Below are 27699 nucleotides of genomic sequence, written 5' to 3'. Positions count from 1 at the left end.
TTTTACATATTATTGAAGTCTTAAGTGTACCCATCATGAAACTTCATTCACTCAAAAATCATCATAATGAGCATAAATTAAGTGCATGATAGCTGTAAAAGGTTACTACCGTATTTTTCGCACCATAGGACGCACTTTTCCCCCTCCAAAAATAAAGGGGAAGTGTGTGTGCGTCCTATGGTGCGAATGCAGGCTTTCGCTGAAGCCTGGAGAGTGAGAGAGGTCGGTGCGCACCGACCCCTCACGCTCTCCAGGCTTCGCACACCTCTCTGCAAGCAGCGGGAGCCCAGCGCTGGGCTCCCGCTGCTTGCGGAGACTTGCCTGCATGCCGAAGCCTGCGCGTGCTGAACTCAGCGCGCCCAGGCTTCGCGGACCTCTCCGCAAACAGCGGGAGCGCTCCCGCTGCTTGCGGAGAGTTGCCAGCATGCCGAAGCCTGCGCGCGCTGAGATCAGCGCGCCCAGGCTTCGCGGACCTCTCCGCAAGCAGTGGGAGCGCTCCCACGGCTTGCAGAGAGCTGCCTGTTTGGGGGCTGGGGTTGGGGGAAGCTCGAGCTTTCCCCGCCCCAGCCTCGCGCCTGGGGGGGAAATAATTTTCCCCCTTTATTTCCCCCCCAAAAAACTGGGTGCGCCCTATGGTCCGGTGCGCCCTATGGTGCGAAAAATACGGTAAGTACCCAAAGAAGAATATAAGATATATACTTTGGTTTTTGTAAAGGGAATTGGGGTTGCTCATGCGTAAGGGGGCTGCTGCTCTAGGCAACGTTGTCTGACTAAACCTTTCCCTGGCTGGACAGCCCTTTCTCCGTGGCTGTGTCAGTCACTGGCAGAATCCGTCAGTGGGTGTTTCCTGAACTTCTTCCAACATAAAAGCTGCTTGACGCCAAGTCTCCGCCTAGCCTCCCTGCATGGAAGTCTTCTGCGCAGAGTGGGCGTGGCCAGCGGAGGTCCTGGGCTCTCCCCGCTGGCCTCTGTGGAAGAGTCTTGGAGCCATGTCTCCGAAGTCCTTCCCTGCTCCCCTTTCTTCCTGGTGTCACGCCGATTTCCTTCCCCAAAGGAAGTGTTCTCTCTCTCCGTGCTGGTCCTTTCTCCAGCATCGTTGGGGAGCCTTACCTCCACTCTTGGCTCCGATGGCAGTTCCCTGACAGTTTTCTTTTAAAGTTCCTCTTTGTACTAAAAAGATCCCTTCAGTTTTTTCCAGAGAACAATGCCAGCTTAGGTTGATGCAACAGCTGTGACCTTCACTAGACAGATATCAATACCCTGGTAATGTCAAGATCGGACTCTTGTAGTGCTTTGGGTTCTATTCAAAGTAGTGTTATGGGCAATCAGTCTGCAGAAGAATTTCTCCTTCTCTTTTGTCTCCCCACCCTGCTCAACATGCTGCCTTAATCTGTTCTAAGGGTTGGGGTAAAATTTGGAGTGGAGTCACTCTGTTAGCCATGCATATTACAGAAAGCTACTCATTTCTTCCTCCTGCCAACCTAGCAGTTTGAAAGCACGTCAAAGTGCAAGTAGATAAATAGCTACCACTCCGTCGGGAAGGTAAACGGTGTTTCCGTGCGCTGCTTTGGTTTGCCAGAAGTGGCTTAGTCATGCTGGCCACATGACCCGGAAGCTGTACGCCGGCTCCCTCGGCCAATAAAGCAAGATGAGCGCCGCAATCCCAGAGTCAGCCACGACTGGACCTAATGGTCAGGGGTCCCTTTACCTTTACTCATTTCTTTAATATGATAATCCTAGGAATGAGATGCCCCTAGATCTAATACAGAGCCTCAGTAATCACCTGAATCTGGAGTGCCACGAGCACTGCATTGAAAATAAATCCATCAAAATAAGAAATTTCATGATAGGTTTGTTTGACACTTATATGACATAACAAGACTAGCTAACTTCACCACGGTATGGCTCTCCTTTATCTCATACACAGCCCAACAAGACAATGACAATAATCCACCAACAGCATACAAATCAATATGGCTAACCTGATCCAAAACACCCACCCACTGCATTCACACATGAAAACAAAGATCACCACAGCCAATCACAAACAAACAACCACACCCTAGGCCAACCCCAACCTCTCTCACCACCAAAGGAACACAAGTGAATAGCAGAGAACCTGCACAAGCAACGCTGATGCAAAACCCCACATATATTAAATAAAATAGAAACATCGCCACCCAACCCAACCCAACTCACCTTTCCCCCCTCCACCTCTTCCCCCCTTTTCTTCCTAATGTCTCAACAAAACTGATCTGTAAAAATGTTACTTGAAAAAAAGAGACATTGCACATACTTTTGTAAACTAATAAAATCTTTAATAAAAATACGTTAAAAAAAACAAAAGAAGACTAGCTAAGATAGAAGGAGCATGAGACCATCATATTCCCTGTTGCTTCATCATAGTTGCAGGCGCTGTGTTGCACCTGACATTTTGGGGGGGATGACATCGTGCAAGCATTGTGTGCGCACGCATGATGTCAAGTGTGTTGCGCATTGGCATGTGTTGTGTGTGTGACAACTGTTGCATCAGGAGAGACCGATCAGGCCTCCTCCCGCTATGACATTCACACAGGAGGCAACACTGGTCCGTGTGCGTCTCTCAATGTTGCACAGCATGGGGCAACATAGTGCTAGGCCTCCTCTGCCCCCTCAAGATTGTGGGGCCTGAGTGGACATTGCAGGGGCCACAGCCAAATAGAGTTGGTGCGCCTGATCATGGTTCAATCCATCATAGTAGGTTTCAAAGCTTTCTTGCTTTGTTTTTAGAGCGACCTGTAAGCTGTTTGGTTTCCTTTCAGGTTCAATGAAAGACTCATACTCACTTGTATAAAAGTAGTCTATTCAAGAGAGAATCCTGGAGTATTTTCCAAAAGTGTGGAAAATACAAAGATTTCACAATGAAGTTGAAGGTCGCAAATGTGAAATATCACGTATCTGTGGAAATTTTTGGTAACCACTCATCATTAATTTTTGATCTACTGAAGGCTGATTGCATATTACTAAGCATCCTTATCTTTGGCCACTTGTGCATCTGTTACTCTGCATCCCCTGATTAACTCTCGGAATCGTCCCTTTCCTCTGTGATTGCTTCCATTAGTTGGATGCTATCATTTCTCTCCTAAAGAAAATTCTCTGTGAACTGTGACCTGCAAAAATGCTGTTTTTTGATGTAATGTTTAATTTAAAAAAAAACTCCAAGAGGTTTTAAAAAGATTGTCTTGATTGTAGTCTAAAACTGAATAGCTTGAATTGCTGAAATAAGAAAAGAAAAACCTCTGTTGACATTTGAAGCCAGCCATTTTATAGAGATCCAAAGAAATGCTCAGTTAGACAAAAGGGTACTGTTGTCTTAGAGTTTGAGATACAAATCATATGTTATTAGTAATCTTTGTTGTCCGCCATATCTTTATATAAGTGAAATGGTGCCACACATACAGAGGAGAGAAATATCAACAGATTTGTGCTTTGGATATTTCCAGAAGCACGTAAAGTTTAGGGGTGCCACTCAAATAGCCCAATGACAATCTAATATGTTTAGTGTGTATGGAACACTGGGCTGTATGTTGAAAATGGAAAACCGCCAAGAGATGAGGTAGAACAGCAACTGGAATCCCAAGCAGGAAGCACCCTGCATCGCAACATTTTGTTGCATGTTCCACTTGTATTATTTAATATCCCTGTTTGATCTTCTATGAAAGCAACACAAATGTCAAAAAGAATTTCCAAATCCACCCCAGCCAACATGGGCAATGGTCAGGGATGATGGGAGTTCTTGTCCAGCAACATGTAGAAATCCTGCCCTTAAGGACTGCCTCTCCCAATATGAACTCACCTGGACTCTGTACTTGTCATCTGAGCCCTTCTCTATGCCCGCCCTCATCCAGAGGGTAGGGGCTGGTTTTATTTTTATTAGCTAAGCCTGAGTTTTTGCAGAGAGTGGGAGATATCTGTGCACTCGACCTTTCAAGCACTCAAAAGACACACACCACCTAAAATGAAACAAAAACATGCTATTGTTTCTGTGGCAAGACTAAGCCTTCAGTGGAAAACCTGCTGCTTTCAAACTGAATGTAGATGAAATGTTTTATCTGCAACACAATTGTTTTGTCCATTGCATTAGATAACAACTATATTAACTATCCCACACTTTTGAATTAGACTATAAAACAGTCGGAAATTGTTTGTGTCCTTGAACCCTGTTTATCATAAATAACATTTGTCACTAGCCAAAGACAAGCTAACCCTTTAGTCAGCAACGTTAACAGAATTGTATTTTCTTTTTTACAGATGAAAGGGAAGATGTTCAAAAGAAAACATTCACAAAATGGGTAAATGCACAGTTTGCTAAGGTAAGAAAATCTCCCCTTTTGCATCCAGAATCAAATGTATGTGTTAATTTTAAGGGTAACTTTAAAAAAAGAAAAAATATTAAAGATTTTCATGAACTATAAAGAACATGCAATCTCTCTCTCTTTTTTTATCAGATTATAAAGTCTTTTGGTTACCTTCAATGTAAAATGTAAGACAATAAGATTCCATAGGTAGGGGAAGAGGGTAGAGGGTGGGTGGTAAACTTACACACTATCTTGTTTTCTCAACTTGGTATGTATGTGGGGTTTTCATGTCAGTGTCAGTTGTGTAGGTTCTCTTTCTGTATATTTGTTGGTTTATATTGGTGATGAGAGAAAATTGGGAGGGGGGCCAGGGTATGCTTGTTTGCCTTTAATTGCCTTTGATTAACCATAGTGAGATTTGTTTGTGTTTGCAGAAAGGGGGTATGGAATATTGGGTCAAGTTAGCCGTATTGATCTGAATGCTGGTAGAAGATCCCTGCTATCATTGTCAGTTTAAGCTGTGTGTAATAAAAGAGCCATGCCGGTCCTCTTTCTTTTGCCCTCATGTCAGTTTTAGTTTGGCAGTTAACTTTTCTAATAAGACCATATTCCATACAGTTTGGTACCAATGGTCCATGCTTACTCCAGACAAGTCTCTCCAGGGTCTAACTATGACTTTTCTGGCCTCTGAGAGTAGGTGGGTTATAAGCTCTTTATAGTGCAAGTGAGCATTATTGTCTTGGAAAATATTTAATAGGGCCAGTTCTGGTGTGGGTTCCAATATCTGTTTAGTTATGTTACATACGTTTTGTAGGACTGCTATCCAAAAGTGTACCCAAGGCTCAGTGGTTCTTTGACTAGGAATTTATCGCCATTGGGATTTGATGGTAGTGCATAGTTTTTCCCTGAAATGGCTTTGCTTTTCCCCCTTTTATAGTAATAGCTCATATTGAAGATGATAATTTAGCAGTGCTGATGTGTGAACAGGCTTGTGATGGGATGGTCAACAATTTGTCATTATTGTCATCTTTGTTTACAGAAGAGTATGCATGAATATTATTTTTTAAATGAATAGCCTTGATTGCAGAATTGAGTCAGACATTGTTTCAGAAGTGTTTCTTGGTAAGATTGGCTTAAAGGGTCTGCTTTTATTGTAAACAGATGTTAAAATATATGATGTCACTGTGATCATAGAAAAATAGAGAGTCTATTAATGAAGAGTAAAATAGTGGATGACTGAATTATTTGCAGTGAAAGAAAGCTCTGTACAGACTGTAAGAAACTTTTTGATTTTGAAGTCATTATATTTGTCCCTAGAGAAAACAAGACTCATACATGGTTCATAGTGACTTCTCTGTTCTAACAATTATGAAAATGCTATGTGAAATGTTGATTACAGCTGAGTTGAGAATTTTGCAAAACAAATTTTACAAAACAATTAAGAATCATATTTTTGACATTTCTTGAGCTTGTAAAACTAGTACTGCTTTTAAAGGGACCTTTTAAAGGTTTTAGAAAGAGGCTTTGAAAGCTCACCTGCAGAATGCACCAGCATTTAATTGAAGGCTCAGGATTTAATAAAAACAAATCATTATTTCATGTAGAAGTATTAGGACTGCATTTTCATTACTGAGAAATTAGTCTGGGCTCTGGCGGCAGCTGTCCCGTGCACTTAACTTTACGTGATGAGTTAGGATCTTAGGAGCCAACTCCTAGAGGCTGAGGCATCTCCCCCCCCCATAAAATATTTGAGGGGACTGCCCCCCAAACTTGATAGACATTCTCATTCAGATGGTGTGCGTGCACTGCTTCATGTGATTAATTATGCAGGGTGGGGCCTACCTGCCTCCCCCCCCCAATATTTTATTCAAGTTGGCACTCCTGGCTAGGATGGGTAAAAAGTAGCTGTTGTAGAATGGCCTATATTTGATGTTTCAAATTGATTGATGCTGCTGTCACGGTAGTATCCTGACAGCAGAGGTCTGGGGGAAATGAAATTTCCCCTTTGGCTCCTTGGCTCCTTGTACTAACAGACTACTGCTGCTCATGACAGCTTCTCAGAGATTTCAGCGGTGCATTTTGAACAAAACCTGAAGCCTTGCAAGCCACATTTTCTTTTCCATTGCAGATATTTTCAGGAGAATTGAGATTTAATTAGACTAAGTTAAGGTTTTATGGTATTGATTCAGCTAAATAGCATCCTATTACTTATGGTTTCTAATATCACATTTTTTTCACTAGGTTACTCATGCTGAGTATTTATACATATCATATTGGGAATATGCAAAGCCTTCAAATATTCAATGCGTTGGATAAATGTTGGTGATTTATGCATAGGTTTTCATTGGCCTAAGGCACAATATTGAGGGTGGTGATATTGGGCTGTGAGATGACGATGTAGACTCTAGGCTGTGTATCAAAGGAAAGAAAGTGAACAGACTTGAAGACTTATGATGCAATAAATTGAACATGAGAATTTTAATTGTCTGCTGACTTTGGTAGGTAGAAACATTGTTAGGTAGACTTTCTTACAGTAGAAACATTTAACTCTCCAAACATACTGGTTTTCCAGCTTGTCTTGAGAATTTCAGCATAGAGCAGAATAAAAGTAAAAATAAAGTAAATAAATAGATAGTAAATTTGAAAATGTGGCACTATCATAAAATTGAGCAACTGGGTTTCAGAAAACTGAGCTTTGGTAAAAACAGCAATGTGTCTTGTGGCACCTTAAAGGCTTCCAAAATGTTATATATCAACTCTGCTGTTTCACAGCCTCCCTGCTTTATCTGGCTGAGATTGTGGCTGGTGTACACTGATGACACACAGCTCTATTTCTCCATAATGCATAAGTCCACAGTCACTGTGCATGATTCTATCTGTTGTTTGTGCTCAGTGTTGAACAGTATGGGGGCAATAAACTGAGTTTGAACAGTGGGAAGATGGAGACACTGTTGGTAGATGATTCTTGTATCTGGGAGGCTGACCTGTCCTGGATGGGAATCCAGTTCCTCTGAAAGAATAGATTTGTTTGTAGGTGCTCTTGGATGCATCTTTGTCATCGCTTGGACTACTGCAATGCACTCTATGTGGGGCTACCTTTGAAGGTGACCCGGAAACTACAACTAATCCAGAATGCAGCAGCTAGACTGGTGACTGGGAGCTGCCGCCAAGACCACATAACACCGGTCTTGAAAGACCTATATTGGCTCCCAGTATGTTTCCGAGCACAATTCAAAGTGTTGGTGCTGACCTTTAAAGCCCTAAATGGCCTCGGTCCAGTATACCTGAAGGAGCATCTCCACCCCCATCGTTCAGCCCGGACACTAAGGTCCAGCGCCGAGGGCCTTCTGGCGGTTCCCTCACTGCGAGAAGCCAAGTTACAGGGAACCAGGCAGAGGGCCTTCTCAGTAGTGGCACATACCCTGTGGAACGCCCTCCCACCAGATGTCGAAGAGATAAACAACTACCTGACATTTAGAAGACATCTGAAGGCAGCCCTGTTTAGGGAAGCTTTTAATGTTTGATGCATTACTGTATTTTAATATTTTGTTGGAAGCCGCCCAGAGTGGCTGGGGAAGCCCAGCCAGATGGGCGGCGTATAAATAATAATAATAATAATAATAATAATAATAATAATAATAATAATAATTTATTATCATTATTATCATCATCACCATCATTGGAGGCAATGGTAGCTAAGTGTTACAGACACAAGTCCTTTATGCTGCCTTTTTACATCAGTAAAAGACAACAGGTAGAAGGGTTGAAAAGTTTTATTCAAAGCTTCAGCAGAGAGGCTTGGCAGGAACACTCCAAAAGACTGAGCCCCGTACTCCATAAAAATATGATTTTCTACCACACAGTGTCCTAAGCGAGGTACATTTTAGATTGGCTGCAGCCATATTTGGAGTTGTTCTTCAGTTATGTGCTAACAGTAACTGGTCCTTATCTTGGGACTCAGGTAGGGTGTAGTAGGTGCAGCCGGCTGAGGCTGGTTCTGTGGTTGTGATTGTTAGAACATGGTTATTCCAACTCAACAGACTGTATACATGGAATGCCCTCCATGACACTAGGGCGGCCAGCTTCCCAGTTGCCTATCAAAAGTGGTTGGAAGTGCTGTTTACCAGCTGCAGCTGGTACGCTAATCATGGCCATTCTTGTACAGGGTACCCTGGCTACAGTGATCCATTCATTGGTAATCTCAAAACTGGATAATTGGAATGCACTCTAGATAGGACTACCCATGTCAATTGGAAAAGCAGTACTGCCCAACACTCATTATTCATGGCAGCTCAGGAAATATGGATGTTTTGATTTGTATCAGCATGGTACTTTTTGTTTGGTACATGGTATGTTATAATAAATAACCTGCTACTGTTCTTTTGGGTTGTCAGAAATAATTTTTAAATAAATTATCTAAAAAGCAGTATTCATGGTCACAGAAACATCCTAGCTAATTAACAGACATTGTGTATTTTGCATTTCTGCATTTCTTTTCCTTTAAGATATGCTGCTTGATTTTATCTGTTATGTTGTTTTGCTTTGGACTGAGATTCTGTACATCCTGTAGATATGTATTTTACATGAGTTTGTGGTATAGAAATGAATACAAATTAATAATAATTGGATGAAAGCCCTTTATCTCTGTTGTAGCTACAGGTGATAGAACTGAATTTCTTGATAAATTGTAATCCCACCATTTCATGTGATAAATCTCCCTTTGAAGTTCTGTGTTTCCCCCCCAGAAATGGCTATTTAAATGACAGTCGGTGACACTGTGCTCTGAGAGGTTGAAATGTACTCCCACTGCTGTCTGAATATTGCCCTTTCTGATATGAAATTTGTGTCCATTTAATCTTTGGGGTAGAGATTGGCCTGTTTGTCCTATGCAGAATACAGAAGGACATTGCTGGCTGGTGATAGTATGCGAATAGAAGATCCCTGATGTAGTTGCCAAATTTATCAGGTCCTGTAATATTGTTGTATGAATTGATTTGGGCAGAGCAGCTTTCTTGCAGGGCCTGATGCCTGTTGCAGTGTCTCTGTTATGTGATCTGTTGCTGATGAACAGCTGTCTTTGTTAGGAGGTTGTCTATAAGCAAGGAAAGGCTTACCACCCATGGCATGTGAGAGTATGTATTGTGGATCCTTGATGATATGCTTAAAAGGGCAGCATAACTGAGAGTAGGCATGTAGATGAAGCCACAAGAAGTGGCAACTTTGTAATTTCACTCAGTGTGTCTGCCCATCCATAATTAAATTGTCTCACCATTTGAAAGATTTTCCTATGTCTTCTCCCAATACCATGAATTCTTTAGAAGATATGTGAAACAACTGCAGTTGGATCCAGATAAAATATGACTTCCAACGGCATACATAGGACAAAAAAGGCCAGCCTTCTCCCCAAAGGTCTTTCTGAATTGTCAGGGGACTCTGCTGAATGGTATGGACTGAATCCTGGGAAGCTTAAGAGAAAGAGGGATATAAAACCATTTGATAGAACCGCACATTTTGCTTTCCCAATACTATTCTGGTGCCTTGTGACAATAAAGTTATATTTCAGTCAGATTGGGACTTGGTGATCTGTTACCAATCCCTCTTAGTAATTAAAGTGCAGTATAACATCCCTGTGGTATGCTATAACTCTGGGCACAAGATCCTGAAATATCACGACTGTAGTGATGCATGTTTAAGTGTAAGTTCACATGTAATTTGATCAAGGCCATGCCTAGGTGGGTGACTCGTTATTTTATATCCTCCTAAGAAAATAGCATGCAAACTGATAAAGTGAGAAGAATGTAGAAGGAAATGTGGTTAAGAGAAGGACACTTTATGTAATTATTTATGCCAATCTTATGTGAAACTACATTGCAGGATTTAGGCTGCAATCCTATGCCCACTGAACACGAGAGTAAACATCATAGAATTGAATGGAACATTGAGTAGACATGTATAGGATTGCTCTGTGCATGGTTCCTGACTCACAGAATTATCAAATAGTAAGCACATTCCTTTGCGAAGAATAGGAATAAATTTATTTTTAGTGTCTTTCCAAGCTGGTTGCATACTTTTACCTGACATGCTCTCTCTCTTTCTCTCTCTCTCTCTCTCTCTCTCTCTCTCTCTCTCTCTCACACACACACACACACACACACACAGCAAGACTAAAATTGGTATGAAGTTGCATTTTTTAGCAATGTAAAATCCCAATTTATTTTCAGCCAGGGCATTAGGGGATAATTAGAAATCTGTAGTGATAATGAAGTAAATAGACAGTAGAAGATATAGATATAATAGTGGGAAGAAAATTCTGCTTGCAAAGAAAAGCTATAACCGGATTTTCTAAATTGTATTATCCATTGTGACTAATACTCCGCAGTCACATTAGACATGCCATCATGTTTAGTTTCATGGCACTGGAATTAGTAAAGAAGAAAGTGTCAAATATTTGAAATTTAAAGCTAGAGGTGGCAGATGAGCTAGAAAACAGCATTCAGAAAAAAATACTCCCATTGAACATAAAGTTGTTGCCAAGCCACACGTACTGTCATGTTTGATGGATGATGGCTGAGGGGGAGAAAATCTAGAAAATTTAAGTGATTCAGATGCATGTTCCCCAATTCCAGGAAAAGCTGTCCAACTGTTTTTCTGATATTGTTGAACAGGAGACTTGATGGAAAAATATATGCTTGAGTCTCATTGTCAACATGATTCAGAAAGTCAAAATGATAATAGGCCAACACCCAAATGACTGATTTTTAACTCTTTTCTGCTTATTTGATGTATCCATTTACATTTTCCCAATCTTCCCAATCACTTGGAATGTTTAATTAACAAATTGTCAGTTTTATGCCTTACAAAGGACAGAAGATTTTCTTCCCCAGTATTTTGGGGAAATTACACACAAACCTTATAGCGGAAAAATACGGACTCTCCTAATTTATACCACACCTTAAATCCAAAGGTATGATTTCATTTAAAGAATGCTGCCTCCTAGCTTTATGAATAATTAGTGACCAGAGGGACTCATATGGTGGAAATGTGCATTGGTAAAGGATTTTTGGCTCTTGAGTTATTTTTCCACCATAGTGGAAATAATGGAAAAAAAATAAAGATCTGGATTGCTCTCACTTTTCTGTGATCAGGTTCTACATGAAGATCTCATATTGTCTCTGTTTGTGGTAGCCATAATGGAAATTGCACTGTTTTGAAAAGCTAAGTAAGGGTTATCTATGAATAGTTTAACAGAGTTTGAAAAATTTCTCTGGCTAAAAAGGTGACACAACCGTTAGACTGGCTAGAGAGAGTGATAGAGAGCAGGCTACGTTTCTGGGGAAATAATATTCGCTAATAAAATTAAAGCTAATTGGGGTGGTCCCTAGCCTCCAGAGGTGATTTGGGAGGGACTCTCTTATTTAATGGCAGCTGGAACTTTGATCCTGTAAAAGTTGCAGTGAAGCTTTTTCATATTTGTTTTACTGTGATGTGATAATGAGGGACTGGCTGCATACATACCATACATGACTTGCCCCAGAGCATCCCAGGAACAGCTGTTAAGCGTTCTGGGAATTGCAGCTCTGTGAAAGGCAGTGTCATCTTTAGCAGATGCGGCGATGGGGTGCAAATATCCACCCAGCGCCCCCAGATTACCATGAATAGTGTTGGGGTGGCCGTAGCTGCGCACTGCCAGCCATCCGGGGGGGGGGCGCAACTCTCCCCCATGCTGTTTCAGGAGAGCAATCCTCGCAGAGGCTTGGGAGTGAAGTTGCACCCTTCCCAAACCTCCTCGGGAGGAGAGTGATCGCTACAGAGGCTTGGGAGGAAAGCTGCACACCCGCCAGCCATATAATTGGCAGGGCACAGCTGGCAGGTGTGCAGGGAAAGGGGAGGCCACCAGCAAAGCCGCACAGCTCCCCCACTTGCTGGGGCGCCCCTGAGAGGCCGGCGCTCTGGCACAACGCACCACTAAGTCTTATTGGAAAGATGGCTCTGGTGAAAGGTAAACAACAGTTCCCAAGATTAGGGGAGAGGTGATGCACTTTTAATGTGTGGTGAATGTGCAGCCACTCACTCTGTAATCCAAGGTTTGATTATTAATCTTGTGTTACATTTGGAAAAAATATATAGAAGAAGGGGATAGCAAGTGGTGTGTTTTTTTGGAGGTGGTGAGTTAACCTAGTCTAAATCTTGCAGTTTATTAAGAGGGACCTCCACTCACTAGTCTTCAACTGGAGTATATTTGGGAGGAACGCGAGGAATGGGAGTTATAGCAGGGACTTCTGATATTTGGGCTGAAGATAGGCAGCTGAGATTCATTTAGTTGTTCATCTTTTTCTCATCCCGCCCACCCCCCACCCAAAAGCATAAAGCCTACATAGATTCCCCTCTGTCTTTCGTTTTAAGACACATTTTTATCTTCAATAGATTGAGTATGTGTCCTCTCTCCAAACCACAGTGATTTATAAATAACTTGAAGGAACAAAAGAAATGAGCTTAATATAGTACTGGGATATTGGTTTCAGTGGTGCATATGTCTGGCTTGCCGATTTGTAAACATTGACATATTTGCATGATTGTTGCTGGCAGAAGATATCATTGTCACTGTGATTAGAACTCATTGTTGCTAAATCTAGCCATCTTCAAAACATTTGAAGCAAGAGAGAACTTTAAGAAATTATACACAGGCAATTCATCTCCTGGTAGATTTATCTTCCATATATGGATAAAAGAAAGAGCATGTTTTAAAATACAAATTGTTTGAAATGCTTGCAAAGACGATAACAAGCACAGTGTTACACACCAGCTCAATCTCTGTCGAGTGACTGCAAATGATTCCGGGTCTGCAGACGGGCTCACCTAGAGTTAGTGTTTCCTTTGGGAATGAGGCACAATGGAGACTACAGTGTCTTTATGATATATGGTTTCTTAACACATATATGCAACCTGCAGCTTTCAGTGGAGGGGCTCACAGAACCCCAAAACCCTATTCCATAGCAGCAGCAACCATAAGCCCAGCACTAGCCTTTCTCTGCAGCCTAACTTGCACTGCAGGACCCAACCCAGTTTCAGGGTTCTTCTCTGCTTAACTCCAACTCCATTCCTCCACCTCTAGCCTAACGTCTGGTCTCTTTTATAACCCAGGGGAAGATCCCTCCTTTGATGTTCATCCCCCTAGAAAGAAATCTGTCTCACTTCACTAACATTTGTTGATTTGGCTAAAATTACTGTGTCTAATTGGGATGCGGGTGGCGCTGTGGGTTAAACCACAGAGCCTAGGGCTTGCTGATCAGAAGGTCGGCAGTTCGAATCCCCGCGACGGGGTGAGCTCCCGTTGCTCGGTACCTGCTCCTGCCAACCTAGCAGTTTGAAAGCACGTCAAAGTGCAAGTAGATAAATAGGTACCGCTCCAGTGGGAAGGTAAACGGCATTTCCGTGCGCTGCTCTGGTTCGCCAGAAGCGGCTTAGTCATGCTGGCCACATGACCTGGAAGCTGTACGCTGGCTCCCTCGGCCAATAAAGCGAGATGAGCGCCACAACCCCAGAGTCGGTCACGACTGGACCTAATGGTCAGGGGTCCCTTTACCTTTACCTTTACTGTGTCTAATACACTAACCAGTGTGCCTAGTTTAATTATCTCTTCACACAAACTAATTCCAAGGGATTAACAGCTGCTAACATACATCTTAAATACACATGAGTCTGCCTATTACTGGTCATAACAAAGCAGTTCATACTGGTGAGCTTGACATCGATAACAGGAAAGGCCCTAGAATAGATAATTCAATAGTCAGTCTGAGCACTTACAGAAGAAATGTTTCTCAAAAATAACTCATGCCAGACAAATCTCATTTTTTTTTTTGACGGAGCTTCGTAGATCAGATGACACCAAACAGAGAGCTGTAGCTAATACCGCAGAAGACAGAATCAAAATGCAAAGTGATCTTAACAGATTGGAGCCCTGGGCCCAAATAACCACATGATTTCAATAGGGATAAATGTAAGGTTCTGCGCTTGAGTAGGAAGAACCAGCTGCATAATTTAAGATGGGGAGCACCTGCCTTACTAGTAGTACATGTGAAAAGGATCTAGGGGCTTAGTGAACCACAAGCTTAACATGAGTCAACAGTGTGATGTAGCAGCAAAAAAAAGCTAATGCCATTCTAGGCTGCATCAACAGAAGAACAGTGTCCAGATCAAGGAAAGTAATAGTACCACTCTGTTCTGCCTTGATCAGAGCACACCTAGAATACTGCATCCAATTCTGGGCACCACAATTAAAGAAGGACGTTGGCAAACTGGAACGTGTGCAAAGGAGGGCAACCAAGATGTTTAGCCTGGAAAAGAGGAGATATGAAATTTGAAGTTAGTTCATAAATACATTAGTATTTAGCAGCTTTGTCTGAGTTTCTCTGCATATAACTTCGCATATCCTCAGTGTGCAATTTTCATTATTACTAGCCCAAATATTGTATTTTTCCTAAGTAGCTAGTTCACTTGTATCTTTATACCAGTTAGCTATTTTTAGCTCTTTGCTTGTGTTCATCTTCTGGAGAATTAGTGTTTAAGCCATTAAACTCCTCATTAATTCCCCCCCCCCCACTTTATTGATGTGCCTATTTTAAGTATCCTAGGACAAAGAATAACTTGGATCATTGGGTAACTCTTTTTTTAAAAAAAAATCATCTTAATTTCTTTTATTAGTTTTTGTTGGAGGAATAACACAAACTACTTTCTATTTTTAAACTGTTTAATTTCCATCTAAAATCAGAACCTGGCTAGTCCTAACTATTTAAAATTAGTTTCAGGTGAAATCCAGTATATACTGGGATCATTCTAGTTTTCCTTTCTCCCCAGTAAAGAAATTGGTGGGTGGAATGCCCCCGTGCAAAGGTAATTCATTAATAACTACTTCGTTTGTAAAAGTTACTTCATCCCTACTTCCCTCGTCATCCTAACCTGATATTGCAAGGAGGGAGATCAAGAGTATTGTACAAGTCATGTTTTCTGTGTGTGGTTTTAGAAGGACCTCATCTTCCAGTTCACAGATCTAGGTTGGATCTAGACTAGGGTAATGACACACAAGTCACATGGAAATGAAAAAAGGTAGTCATGACCAACTCAGTCCTTATTAATTTCAGTGGGAACCAAGTGCAAATAACTTATTATAGATCCAACCTGATTCTCTGTTCTATTCCTTCCTATAACGCCATGGTAAGAGTAATGCCAAATTAGCAGATCTGTACATGGAGCACCCTATCTAAATGGGGGCAGTGGTGGATAACCTGTTGCCTTCCAGATACTGTTGAACTCAAACTCCCAATCAGTCTCAGCCAGCAATGATCAAGGATAATGGCAGCTGTGCTCCAGCAACATCTGGAGGGCAACAGGTTCCCCAACCATGACAAAAGGTGTGTGTGTGTTCTTTTTACTCTCTAATAATCCTATATTCTAGATTTAGTAGGGATTATTTCCCTAACCTATGACAGAGCACTAAAATGTTTCTCATCTTATTGAAGCAGTTGCTTACCTCAAAATTCCTCCGTGGTTTTCTTTTAGGAGAAACTGCATTTTTTTGTTCAGATTTTGATCTGGGCAATAGCACCTGACACCCATGGAAACAACAGGTCCCTACCCTCTCTGCTGCAATAAATTTCCCTAGTCTTATATAAACTATTCTGTCTTCTCTTGAAATTCCTATGATGTTTCCCTGAAGAAGGAAACTCCAAATTTGCTTCACCTTTTGCTTCAGGCAATATTTCAGTGGCAGGCTGACATAGCATTCCCTTATTGCTAAATGGAACTGATAGAAGCAAGCAAATGAGGAAAAGCTCAAGCCTTCAGTCTTAAAAGAAACCATTACAGGTGGGTAAGATGAGAAAAGACACAATTGTCTTCTAGTCCTTCCATATCACTCTTGGATAACCCAGAAAAGGTGAAGAACTCTGTAGCTCATCTACATACTTTCCCAAGTTTCTTTCATCTCGCTAGTTTAGATAGAATCATAAAATTGTATTGTCTTCTAGTCCAACCCCCTGCAGTGCAGGAATCTCAATTAAAATGAGCATCCAACCTCTGCATAAAAACCTAATGGAAGGAAAGGCCAAATACTGGCCTTGATTTGACTAGAATAAAACCAGTAATGCATTAGGAGCAAAAATAAAAACTTAAAGTAGGCAGTCATTTTATTATATATGTAATTCATTTGTTTTGCTTCATGGCACTTGTGTTAAAATCTGTACTGATTTTTTAATGCACATTATTGCATGGCGTATCTCTGGCTGCATCTGTGAATGTCTCTTCTTTTTTTGACGTTATACATATTCAGTGTTTTGCGTAATTGCATCTTGCCTGTTTGCCTCTTGCTTCTTGTCACAAATATTAGCAGGTGGAATATTGACACCAATTACTGGGTGCACAGATTTTGAGTCATTGGAAGCTCATTGAACAAGCTAAAAAACAAGTGATTTTAGAGTATGTCCCATCAATAAATGCAAAGAATAGCTCTGTACCATTGATTTATTACAATGAAACTATACCAATTCATACTCAAATCTATAGCAATTTGCATATTCTCTTTGGAACATCTTAAAATATTCTTTAAAAGTAGGTATTGAGCTTTAAAGCACCTGCACTTAAAATGTTAATCAGAGGCATTTTATTCTTTTTATATGTAAAAAAAGATTCACATAATTTGATATTTAATATCTTTTTATCTTCAAATTTCAATACAACTCACTTTATTATTTCTATTCATGTCTTTCATCGTTTAAAGCATGGGTCACATTTTTTGATGTTGAGAGGACAAAAATGTAAGACTGGAGGAAACAAGATAAAAATGCATGGAGGTTTGGCACTGTGTTTCCTGCACATCTTTGGGTATGTTCACATTACCACCTTAGAGCACAGTAAAGTTGGGCTTTTTCGGTGCATTTCACATCTCTTTCCCTCATAGCTGTTCACACCAGCATGGCTTCATTTGTGTCAGATTTATTTCAGTATACACACCAGGGGATGTTGACAGGGGACATGTCTTTAGTGTGCTCACAGCTTGGTTGGAGATAAATTAAGAGTGGCTTAAGGATTCCAGTCAGTGTGAAGCTGGTTTGAGAAACAACACATCAAACAGTTGCATTTTATAGCAAAGTGCAGGATACACTTCTGAAACAAATGTTGAAGAGCCAAAATGATCCTCTTGGGCATCTCCTTCCCAACTGCAAAACAAAAAAACACAGGTGTGGATATGTGAAATATTTCTATTACATTCCAGTGGAAGAGGAGCACCCATCAGAGTTCAAAACATTCTCAGAGTTAAGCAGCAGCATTGCATTGAAGATAGGTTGTTAAATCTTTTTGCATATACCATTTAGTCCTCCTTAAAATGCTTGCCTCCCCTCTAGCAATGAACAGACCACACCCTGTTAAGTAAGTTTAAAACAGTTTACTTACTAAATTCAAAGGTCTGGTTCATGCATTATTCCATGCAGCAGCAAGAAGAACACAAGTAGGTGCAAAAAAAGGCATATAGTTCCATACCTGCAGTCTGAAGTTGAAGCAAGTTCAGACACGTTCATCTTGGTGGATTACATGGTAAGAAGAGAATAAGGAAAGGAAATAGAAACAGCTTCACTTCCTCCCTCACGGAGAAGAGAGGGCATGTCCAAGCTGAGCCTAGGCATGGATCACGTTCGCAACCCGAGCGTCCACTGTATGATTTATATTGTAAGCCAATAGTTTATGCGCTAATAATAATAATAATAATTTTGCTATGTATACCCCGCCCATCTGGCTGGGTTTCCCCAGCTACTCTGGACGGCTTACAGCATATTTAAAAAATTGTAAAACATCAGACTTTAAAAAAATCCTGATACAGGGCTGCCTTCAGATGTCTTCCAAAAGTCAGATAGTTGTTTATTTCCTTGACATCTGAGGGGAGGTAGTTCCACTGGGCGGGCGCCACTACCAAGAAGGCCCTCTGCCTGGTTCCCTGTAACCTCACTTCTTGTAGTGAGGGAACCGTCAGAAGGCCCTTGGAGCTAGACCTCAGTGTCCGGGCTGAACAATGGGGGTGGAGATGCTCCTTCAGGTATACAGGACCGAGGCCATTTAGGGTTTTAAAGGTCAGCACCAACACTTTTAATTGAGCCCTGAAACGTACTGGGAGCCAATGTAGGTAGGTCTTTTAGGACCGGTGTTGTATGGTCTAGACAGCCACTCCCAGTCATCAGTCTAGCTCCCACATTCTGGATTAGTTGTAGTTCACCTTCAAAGGTGACCATGTAGAGGGCATTGCAGTACTCCAAGCGGGAGATAACTAGAGCATGCACCATTCTGGTAAGACAGTCCACAGGCAGGTAGGGCCTCAGCCTGCATACCAGATGGAGCTGGTAAACAGCTGCCCTGGACACAGAATTGACCTGCATTTCCATGGACAGCTGTGAGTCCAAAATGACTCCGAGGCTGCGCACCTGCTCCTTCAGGGACACAATTACCCCATTCAGGACTAGGGAGTTCCCCAAACTGGCCCACCCCCTGTCCCCCCAAAACAGTACTTCTGTCTTGTCAGGATTCAACCTCAATCCATTAGCTGCCATCCATCCTCTAACCACCTCCAGACACTCACACAGGACATTTACTGCCTTCACTGGTTCTGATTTAAAAGAGGTATGAATGTGATTTATTCATATACTATAATATTCTATGGATTAGTTGGTGGTAATTATTTTCTGCTGCATTGTGAAACTTTCATGTGCTCTTGTAGCAAAATGTATGAAGTGTTATATCTACATGATATAAAACGTCATTTAGGTATAAATTATATCCGAAGATCTAGAAGATATTCTGCTTACCACAAAAACAAATGATTACTTCAGGGGACTGAAAATGCTATATATGTATAAGTAGGCTAGCTTAAGAGTCATCGACTCATCAGATGCAGACGCCAAATTTGGAACATTTTTGTGTCACTGATTGACTTATAAAAAAACAAACCTTGGAAACTCAACTAATCAGCCATCTAATGTGTATATCTAATGCACAAAGTTCATGTTGGTGGTTATTTAGAAAATCATATAACCTCATGATAACATTTACTTAGAAAACAGTCTACAAAAGGTATATTGTTCTAGTAGGTACTGTATATCACTGTCATGAAATAGTTGTTAGCCAAGAGAAGTATTGACCCTTTTTAATCCAGATCGCATCAATCAGATGAAGAAATGTATTCAGCCTATGCCGGTAAGATACACACTTTGTCATATTATGGCTCTGGTTGCTTTGGTCAATAGTTTCTTTCATTGATAGTGGAAAATAAAACAGCCAATAAAAAATGTTTTTTAAACTTTCCCTTTTAAAATGGAGGGATTTATCCTGGCTGTAAGGGAAGAACCCTTCACTGAGGAATAACACAGCAACAGTGACAAAGGCAAATCCACATACCTTGTACAGTGGTGTCTCGGGTTACATACGCTTCAGGTTACAGACTCTGCTAACCCAGAAATATTACCTTGGGTTAAGAACTTTGCTTCAAGATGAGAACAGAAATCGTGCAGCGGCGGCGCAGCAGCAGCAAAAGGAGGCCTCATTAGCTAAAGTGATGCTTCAGGTTAAGAACAGGTTAAGAACAGGTTAGGAACAGACCTCCAGAATGAATTACCGTATTTTTCGCTCTGTAACATGCACCTGACCATAACACGCACGTAGTTTTTAAAGGAGGAAAACAAGGAAAAAAATATTCTAAACGAAACAGTGGATGTATGATTTTTGTGGTTCATGCTGTGGCCCCAGACATGTGATCTGACAGTGAGTTTGGAGTAGCCCAATGCAAAAATCCTGAGGATCCATGTGGATCCATGCTTTGTAACCATGTTTTTACACCACTGCGGCCCCAGGCAACAGTGGGTGCGTGATTTTTTTGGTGCAAGATGTAGCCATGGACATGCCATGTGATTTGATGGTGAATTTGGGGTGACCCAGTGCAAAAATCCTGAGGATCCATGTGGATCCGTGCTTTGTAACCACGTGTGGGGTGTGTGGAGAAGGATGCTGCTAATAATGCAGAAGAGGGGTTTAAGGGGAGAAGAAGCATGCGTGGGGTGGGTGGAGAAGGATGCTGCTAATAATGAAGAAGAAGAGGGGTATAAGGGGAGAAGGCTCCTCTCCTCTCCCACTTTGCTCCTTTAAAGCAAGCAGGCTCTGCTTTTCTCCCTCCTCCCCGCTCATCCCCTGCTTAGCGAGCTGAAAAACTTTGCTGCTATGTAGCGAGCTGAGTGGGGAGGAGAGAGGGACAGAGAGCCTGCTTGCTTTAAAGGAACCAACCGGACAGGAGCCGCTTACACTCGTGTAAGCGGCTCCTCTCCTCTCCCACTTTGCTCCTTTAAAGAAGCAGGCTGTCTGTCCCTCCTCCCCACTCAGCGGCTCTTCTCCTGCTTTGCTGTTTCAAAGCGAGCCACGGAGGAGGGAAGGAAGGGGAACCATGGATACTCTGCTCACGACTGCAGCAGATCCCCACCACCACCCGTAGGCATTCCCTCCATAACACGCACAGACATTTCCCCTTACTTTCTGGGAGAAAAAAAGTGAGTGCTATGGTGCAAAAAATACGGTAAGTTCTTAACCCGAGGTACCACTGTACTGTACTAAGTTTTACTGTAGGGGAAGTGCTTGTCCTAAAAACAAGGATCGAAGTTTCTCTAGTGTTCTGGATGAATATCTGAAACACATTGAGGAGCTTTTCTTTTCAACATGCCGAAAGGTAAATCACTGTATCACGAACAGTTGAAAAGAAACCTTAATAACTGCACGGTAAATGGATTTGCTGACATTATTATATATAAATATATATCTCAAATAATTGTATGGTGGTTCTAGCTGGTGAATGGGCACATCTGCTGATTGTTAGAAGGTGGCTTTGAACTTTCAGGTTACTGAGCCTGTACAGGAAAAAGGCTAATTTAACCAACAGCAAGATCAGCCAAAGTTTAGCCATGTGTGGTATATGGTCAACGTTCCAAAACAGAATCACTTGAGCTTGACAGCCTGAAAATGAACAATATTATTGATGTGTAAAAGTGGTTGCAAGGGGGATTCTGGAGTCTTTCAAAAAATATTTATCCCCTTCTGTCCTCTGTTCCATCATATTAGGCCCACATTGTGTTAAAAAAGTATAATTTCTATACGTTAAACTTTTTTGCTATAAGGCACTCAGTATAATCCTAAAGGGGAAGTGTTTTTCCATTTTCCATGCATCACCCTGAATCCATTGACAGCCGGCTTCATATATCAAGTAGTGCTTTTGTCTGACTACTTTGAGATGCTCCTAAGCTGCAGGATGCTCTTATGCTGCCCTTTAGTTTGTTCAGAGAGAAAAATTCAGAGTTCAATTAGAAATGTCCTGGCATTATTGTAGCTACATTAAAAATGCACATGAGTATGATATTCTAATACTTTATAGCATAAATCAAAGCAAGTGAAGTGAAATAATTTTGAATAAAAATAAAAATATATATTTTTGAATAAAAATATATATTTTTGAATAAAAATATAGAAAACTGTCATTTAAGATACAAAAGTTATTTTTTAATTTCTGTTGTCTTCAAATATTGTGGGGGTTTTTTTGCATTGAAAAGCAATTGAGCTGAATGTTTAGATAGCCTTTCATAAGTGTCCTTCATTACAGGCTTTTAAGTGCTAAGGGATTCATGGAATAAACAGCCCAAGCACCAAATCTGTTATTGAAATCCAATCTGTTTTAATATATATGCATCTGTGGTCTTAAAAGTGGCATTACTACAGCAGATGGCAAGCTCAGGGTCACAAGTTGATACCATGTTCATTGTGAATAAATGCCTTATAATGCAAACTGAGAAAACAACTCCCAAGTATAATAATTGCTATATATAAATTAGCTGTTGCTACCCCATAAAGGATTTTGAAATCTTTTTTAGATAGCTTCTTGAATGCATCCATCAGCAAGGCAAATAGAATGTTACCACCTGCCAGAAACAGGATAGCAAATAATTTAGACAATATTAATATCACATCATTAATGCATTTATAACTGATGGAGGGTGAATATGCTTTGTACATACAGAGGCTTGAAATAAATTTCAGAATAATTAGTCAGATGTTGACACATAAAACTCCTGAGCCTATCCTAGGAAATAATGTATGCTTGACAAACTTAAACTCTGGAATTTTTAGCCATTGGTGTAGCAGCAGTGGCCAACTATATAACAGAGAAGTAAAAAAAGAACCACCAAGGACACATGTATGATAGGAATAAGAGTGGCTATTAACTAAGATTGTCAGCCATAAATATTCACACTCAAGGCAAACAAGATTGTCAGACCATGAATATTCATGTTTAAAGCTCACTAAATCCTTGACTGCCAGAAGCTGTCAGAAGAGAAAACAGAATAATTAAATACTGCAGTTTACTATTTTACCCTGTGCAGTGTGGATCAAGGCACTGTTATAAGAGCAGTTACTGGAATGGGATGACCATGCCAAGTAATTTTTGTTTCCTTTTAATGCTCTGTTTGTCAAGATATTGACACAGCCAGAAGGTACCTTTGCTTACAGAAGAACACAGAGAAGCCTCTGCATGTGTGGAGTTTCATTGAATCAGAGAATTGTAGAGTTGGAAGGGGTTCCTAAGGGTCATCTAGTCCAACCCCCTGCAGTGCAGGGATCTTTTCCCGAGTTTGGGACTCGAACCCACAACCCTGAGATTAAAAGCTTCATGCTCAGCCAGGATTCATGAGCTGGATTTCTGCCATGAATATGCTTTCAGGTAACTGAAATGTAGGCTGCAGCTCTAGGGTTTTTATACTTAATCTCTACAGGTACGTCCATTGACTGTGTGCAGTGGAAGCAATATGGAGCTGGTCAGACAGGTGACATATTTTCACTGATGAGATAAACCTGATACAAATGAAGCTGGGGTACATGGTGAGTGCTTTAAACATACTCATGTGATGTTGTGAATTGGCCACAGACAATCAAACTGTCTTGCAGGCCACTGCAAAATCTTCTAAAGTGTGAGGGCAGACAGCCTCTCTTGGCATGCCATTCACAAATGGCTGGGACCATCACACGACTACATTCAAAACACCTGTCATGTGCCTTTGGTTTGCCTACAGGGCTACCTCTTGCAAGACAGATAATAAAGCTGAGACCTCTTCCAGTACAGTGGTACCTCGGGTTACATACGCTTCAGGTTACATACGCTTCAGGTTACAGACTCCGCTAACCCAGAAATATTACCTCGGGTTAAGAACTTTCCTTCAGGATGAGAACAGAAATCGGGCTCTGGCGGTGCAGTGGCAGCAGGAGGCCCCATTAGCTAAAGTGGTGCTTCAGGTTAAGAACAGTTTCAGGTTAAGAACGGACCTCCGGAACAAATTAAGTACTTAACCTGAGGTACCACCATACTACAGATGTCCCTGGTTTTCTTCTGAAGATCTGTCTTACTTACAATATCCCGTGGCAAAATCTGACCCCTTCCTCGCCTGTTTCCCTAGTGCGAACTGCAGTGCAGGTAGATAGTGTGTGTGGAAGATATGACCTTTGGAACTCTGGCCAAGACTACAAATAATTCTAATGATTATTAACTAGTATTACTGCTTGCCAGTTTTTCAGCTGGGGGATCAGAGACCCAGATCCTATATGGTCTGTGGCAGTGGTACTAGCCTTTATTTGGTGTTTCATAATATATTCAGAATATGTCTGCTTGCTTAGGTGGGTTTTCTGCAGTATTCTCTTGTGTGCATGTATGTATTCTGTAAGAAATGATTCAGTGCAGTAGTTTTCCCAAATGGATGGGAAAGGATTTTTGTTTTTCTTTTTTGTATTGGATTCTCTGGCTGATAAGAGCTTAACAGTGGTGATATTTGCCTCACTTGTTGATTACTGCTCTTGGAATTTTGACTTAGGTTTTGTTCTGAATTTGTCCTTGAGACATGCCTCTGGCAGCTGTGGGAGACTAGACAGTTCCTTATCTGTTTGTCTTGAGAGCTGCTCTTGCAAATTGTGTGGGATAAAAAGAGAATAATGTAATGGACCCAGTATTTTCAAGCCTTCATGAATCTGTTTGTGAATCAAATGTCTTGAAACATGCCTTAGGCAATTATACTCTTTGAATATGCCATGTTGAACCAGTGCCATTTGCTTCATAAAGGCTCGCATTTTTCACTTTTTCGTGGGCAATGGGATTGGAATGAGCTTTTAAAAGGGAACCTTTTAACTTTTTCTGCCACACAAATTTTAAAAGGTCATGTATAAACTTTACTTGCAATAATGCATTTTTAAAAATCTCTGCAAAAAGCTTGAGAAGTTGCCACAGATTAGCACAGAATTATATAGTCCTTTGATTTTTTTTCTGGATAAGAATAAGGAGTGTTTATGCCCAAGAGGGGGGAAAATTTGTGCATCATGCAGAACCCTTTTTTAAAAAAAAGTACTCCTAGTGTAATATGTTGAAAAGCTCTGCAAACCTTATTTTATTTCTTTAGCAAGAAATAAATAAAATGGCCCAGAATTCTTCTAATTTCACTATATGTTAAATGAGACTGCACTTACCAGGGAGCATATATAGGATATATATGATGCAGCAGACTAAATGCTGTAAATTGCACTTTCCTGCCCGTAGAGATATTGGGCATCGTAAGGGAAGATTCTACTTACGGTTTAGGACTGGATCCAGAGTTCCTGTCTGCTCATGGAATACTCCTTATAGAGGTGGTTCCCCTGTCCCCTTCATACCCCTGTGCCCAGTGCTATTTTTCTAGAAAAAGAAGTGCTGAAACTTACCATGAACGCCTCCCTTTTTCTCTTACAATGGCAATGGCAGCCACCTGAGAGGTGCCGGAACTGAGTTCCAGTGATTTTCTGGCTGAAGAAAAGCTTTAAAAGGTTGAGAAGCGGAGAGTCTGCAAGTGGAATTAGTGAAAAACACCTCTCCCTCTCTTCCCCCCACAGAGATCCACAGCTGGATCTCAGGCACCATCTGCACAGTACTGTACATTTAAAGCTGTATCATGCCAGTTTTAATAGCCATGGTTTCCCCTAAAGAATTCTGGGAACTGTAGTTTGTTAAGAGTTCTGAAAACAGGAGACCTCTAGTCTCCTCTCAGAGCTACAGTTTCCAGAGTTCCCTGGAAGAGGGGTTGATTGTTAAACCGCTTAGGGAATTGTACTGTGAGGGAATAGGGTCTCTTAGCTTCTTCCGGCACTCTTAAGAAACTACAGTTCCCAGAATTCTTTGGCGAAGCTGGGACTTTTTAAAGTGGTATGATACTGCTTTAAATGTGTAGTGTAGATGGGGCCTTTGTCCTTTCAAACAGAAGGTCTGGATCCAATCCTTATACTTAGCTCAGGCATTTATTTTTATGTAGTTATTTAAATACATGCTATTTTGCTGTCACCACCAATTTATGAATAATGGTTTGTGTTAATTCTTAACTCTTTAAATGGCACAGTATTCAGATCCATGTCCTTAAATGGAACTTTGTCCAAGAGTTACCCTGTATGACTGTGTCATTAGCCTGTAATCGTATTGTATATCAAATGCTATGTTTTCATTACTTAGAGAAAAGCATAATGACTTTGCAATTGACTCCCACATTTTCATCTTAGCTGAACCCATTAAACATAACTGCTTGCTTTGATCACATATGGAGACACAGAATCATTGTGCTCCAGTTAAATCTAATTCACTTTCAGGCCAGTGAAGTTAATAGTAATTGGTGACTTTCCAAATAAAAAGCTAAAGTTAAACACCATTCAAGTTCATCATCTCTTTAGTGAGAAGTGCTGCCCTGTGGCTTGAAAATGGCAATGAGATTAATTGCAATATTCATTCCTCCGCACTGGGTGAACTTTTGATAGCCAACAAATGATAATCCTTGATTTTGAACACAAAGGGTTTCCTTTTTATACAGTGAAGTGTTTCATTAAACACAACAAGTGGGAGGGGACACACCCACCCACCCATCATGAAGGACATCATTTTAAGTTTCAAATTCCTTTACTCCTAATTTTACATATTTAAATAAAAAATATTAAAAATAAAGTTTTGTTTTCATTGGTTCCTAGAAGCAGGGAGAGACACACGCACCTTTCATGTAAGACAGAATTGCTTTTTCAGGCATGTTGATGGTGTGCAAAGGCTACATGCGAGCCAAGCTTCACCCCCATGTTGCTTCGCCCATCACTGTTTGAAATGTTGCCAACTGCAGCTCTTTAGACTTTATTAGAGAGTGTGTGAAGGCAATTGCTCTGGACACCCTCCCTGCCCCCCTCTCTGGACCACAAACCACTTCCTTCCAGGTGATATGTCGAGCTGCTTAAATATGGCAGGGGACAAGTCCCAGAACATGGCTGTGCATTGAGTATACAAGAAACAATGTGTGTTCAACCACAGAAGTAGATACCCATTACTACTACTATTCTTAGTTCTAGGGCCCACTAGTCAGGGATTTTATATTTGTTTTAATGGTGGAGTGCCCTTGACAAGTCTAGAGAATAACACCTTCCTAATTTGTGAATCCACCATTGAGGGGCTAGCTTGTTGAATGGTAGAAATTGCTAACAACTTCCTAAGGGAAAGTATTATGATATCTTTATTTGCAGAGGTGGTGACATGGTGTCTGCTGAAGAAACAGTTGTTAGATCTCTTAGAGCTGAAGAAATATTAGTTATTATTGAACATTCCATACTTAGGCAAGTTCCTAGAGCAAGTGGTTTTCCTTGAGGAAACTTTATATGGACTGTTTCCATCTTGATTTTGGCAGAAAGACTGCATTTGTTGGCCTGGTAGACTACTCAGTAATTTTGACTACTTTTTTACTATATTATCCTTCTGTGACTTAGATTAGCACAGAAGTTCACAGTGATCTTCAGTGATTGAGGGAGAGGTCCCAAAACATTGCTGGTGGATTGTCTTTCTTCCTTCTCACCCATCCTTGGCCAAAACTTTCCCCCTCATGTGCCATGCTTTTTCATGTCTGCATGAAATCACAGGGAGAGCTCATCCAGCAATTTTGGACTGAGGTATAATCAGTATGCTGCTGATGCACTGCTCTCTCAGACTTGTAAAATGACAATCTCTCTTCAAGACTTTGCACTCTCCTAGGAATACACAGGGTCTGAAATGACTCACCTTTTTGTTGTTGGACAGAAGATACTATGCCACTAACCCAAATTTGGTTAGTGGCCGGCACTTCAGCATTGTTGCTTGTATGAATATTATTATTATTTTCAAATTTTACCCTTATCTCAAAATACCATCTTAAAATAATGTCAGTAAGAGAAAGATACAAAGATTATATTTTGTTATAATTTAAAATGAGCCGTTGCTTGTTTG

General features: G+C 41.0%; 1 protein-coding gene across 19 annotated transcripts in view; it reads left to right on the top strand.

Annotated features, from left to right (window-relative positions):
* DMD (dystrophin) overlaps positions 1-27699 on the top strand; it is a 953416-nt gene that overhangs the window by 217593 nt on the left and 708124 nt on the right. For all 19 annotated transcript variants that reach the window (XM_083612216.1, XM_083612211.1, XM_083612219.1 and 16 more), the window contains one exon: positions 4291-4352. In XM_083612216.1, coding sequence (XP_083468342.1) covers positions 4291-4352 — 62 coding nt within the window. The remainder of the gene's footprint in view (positions 1-4290; positions 4353-27699) is intronic.

Source organism: Podarcis filfolensis (genome assembly GCF_964270895.1).
Source record: "Podarcis filfolensis genome assembly, chromosome: 4".
Taxonomy (NCBI): Eukaryota; Metazoa; Chordata; class Lepidosauria; order Squamata; family Lacertidae; genus Podarcis; species Podarcis filfolensis.
Note: the sequence above shows the minus strand (reverse complement) of the source record. Positions and strands in the feature narration are given on the sequence as shown.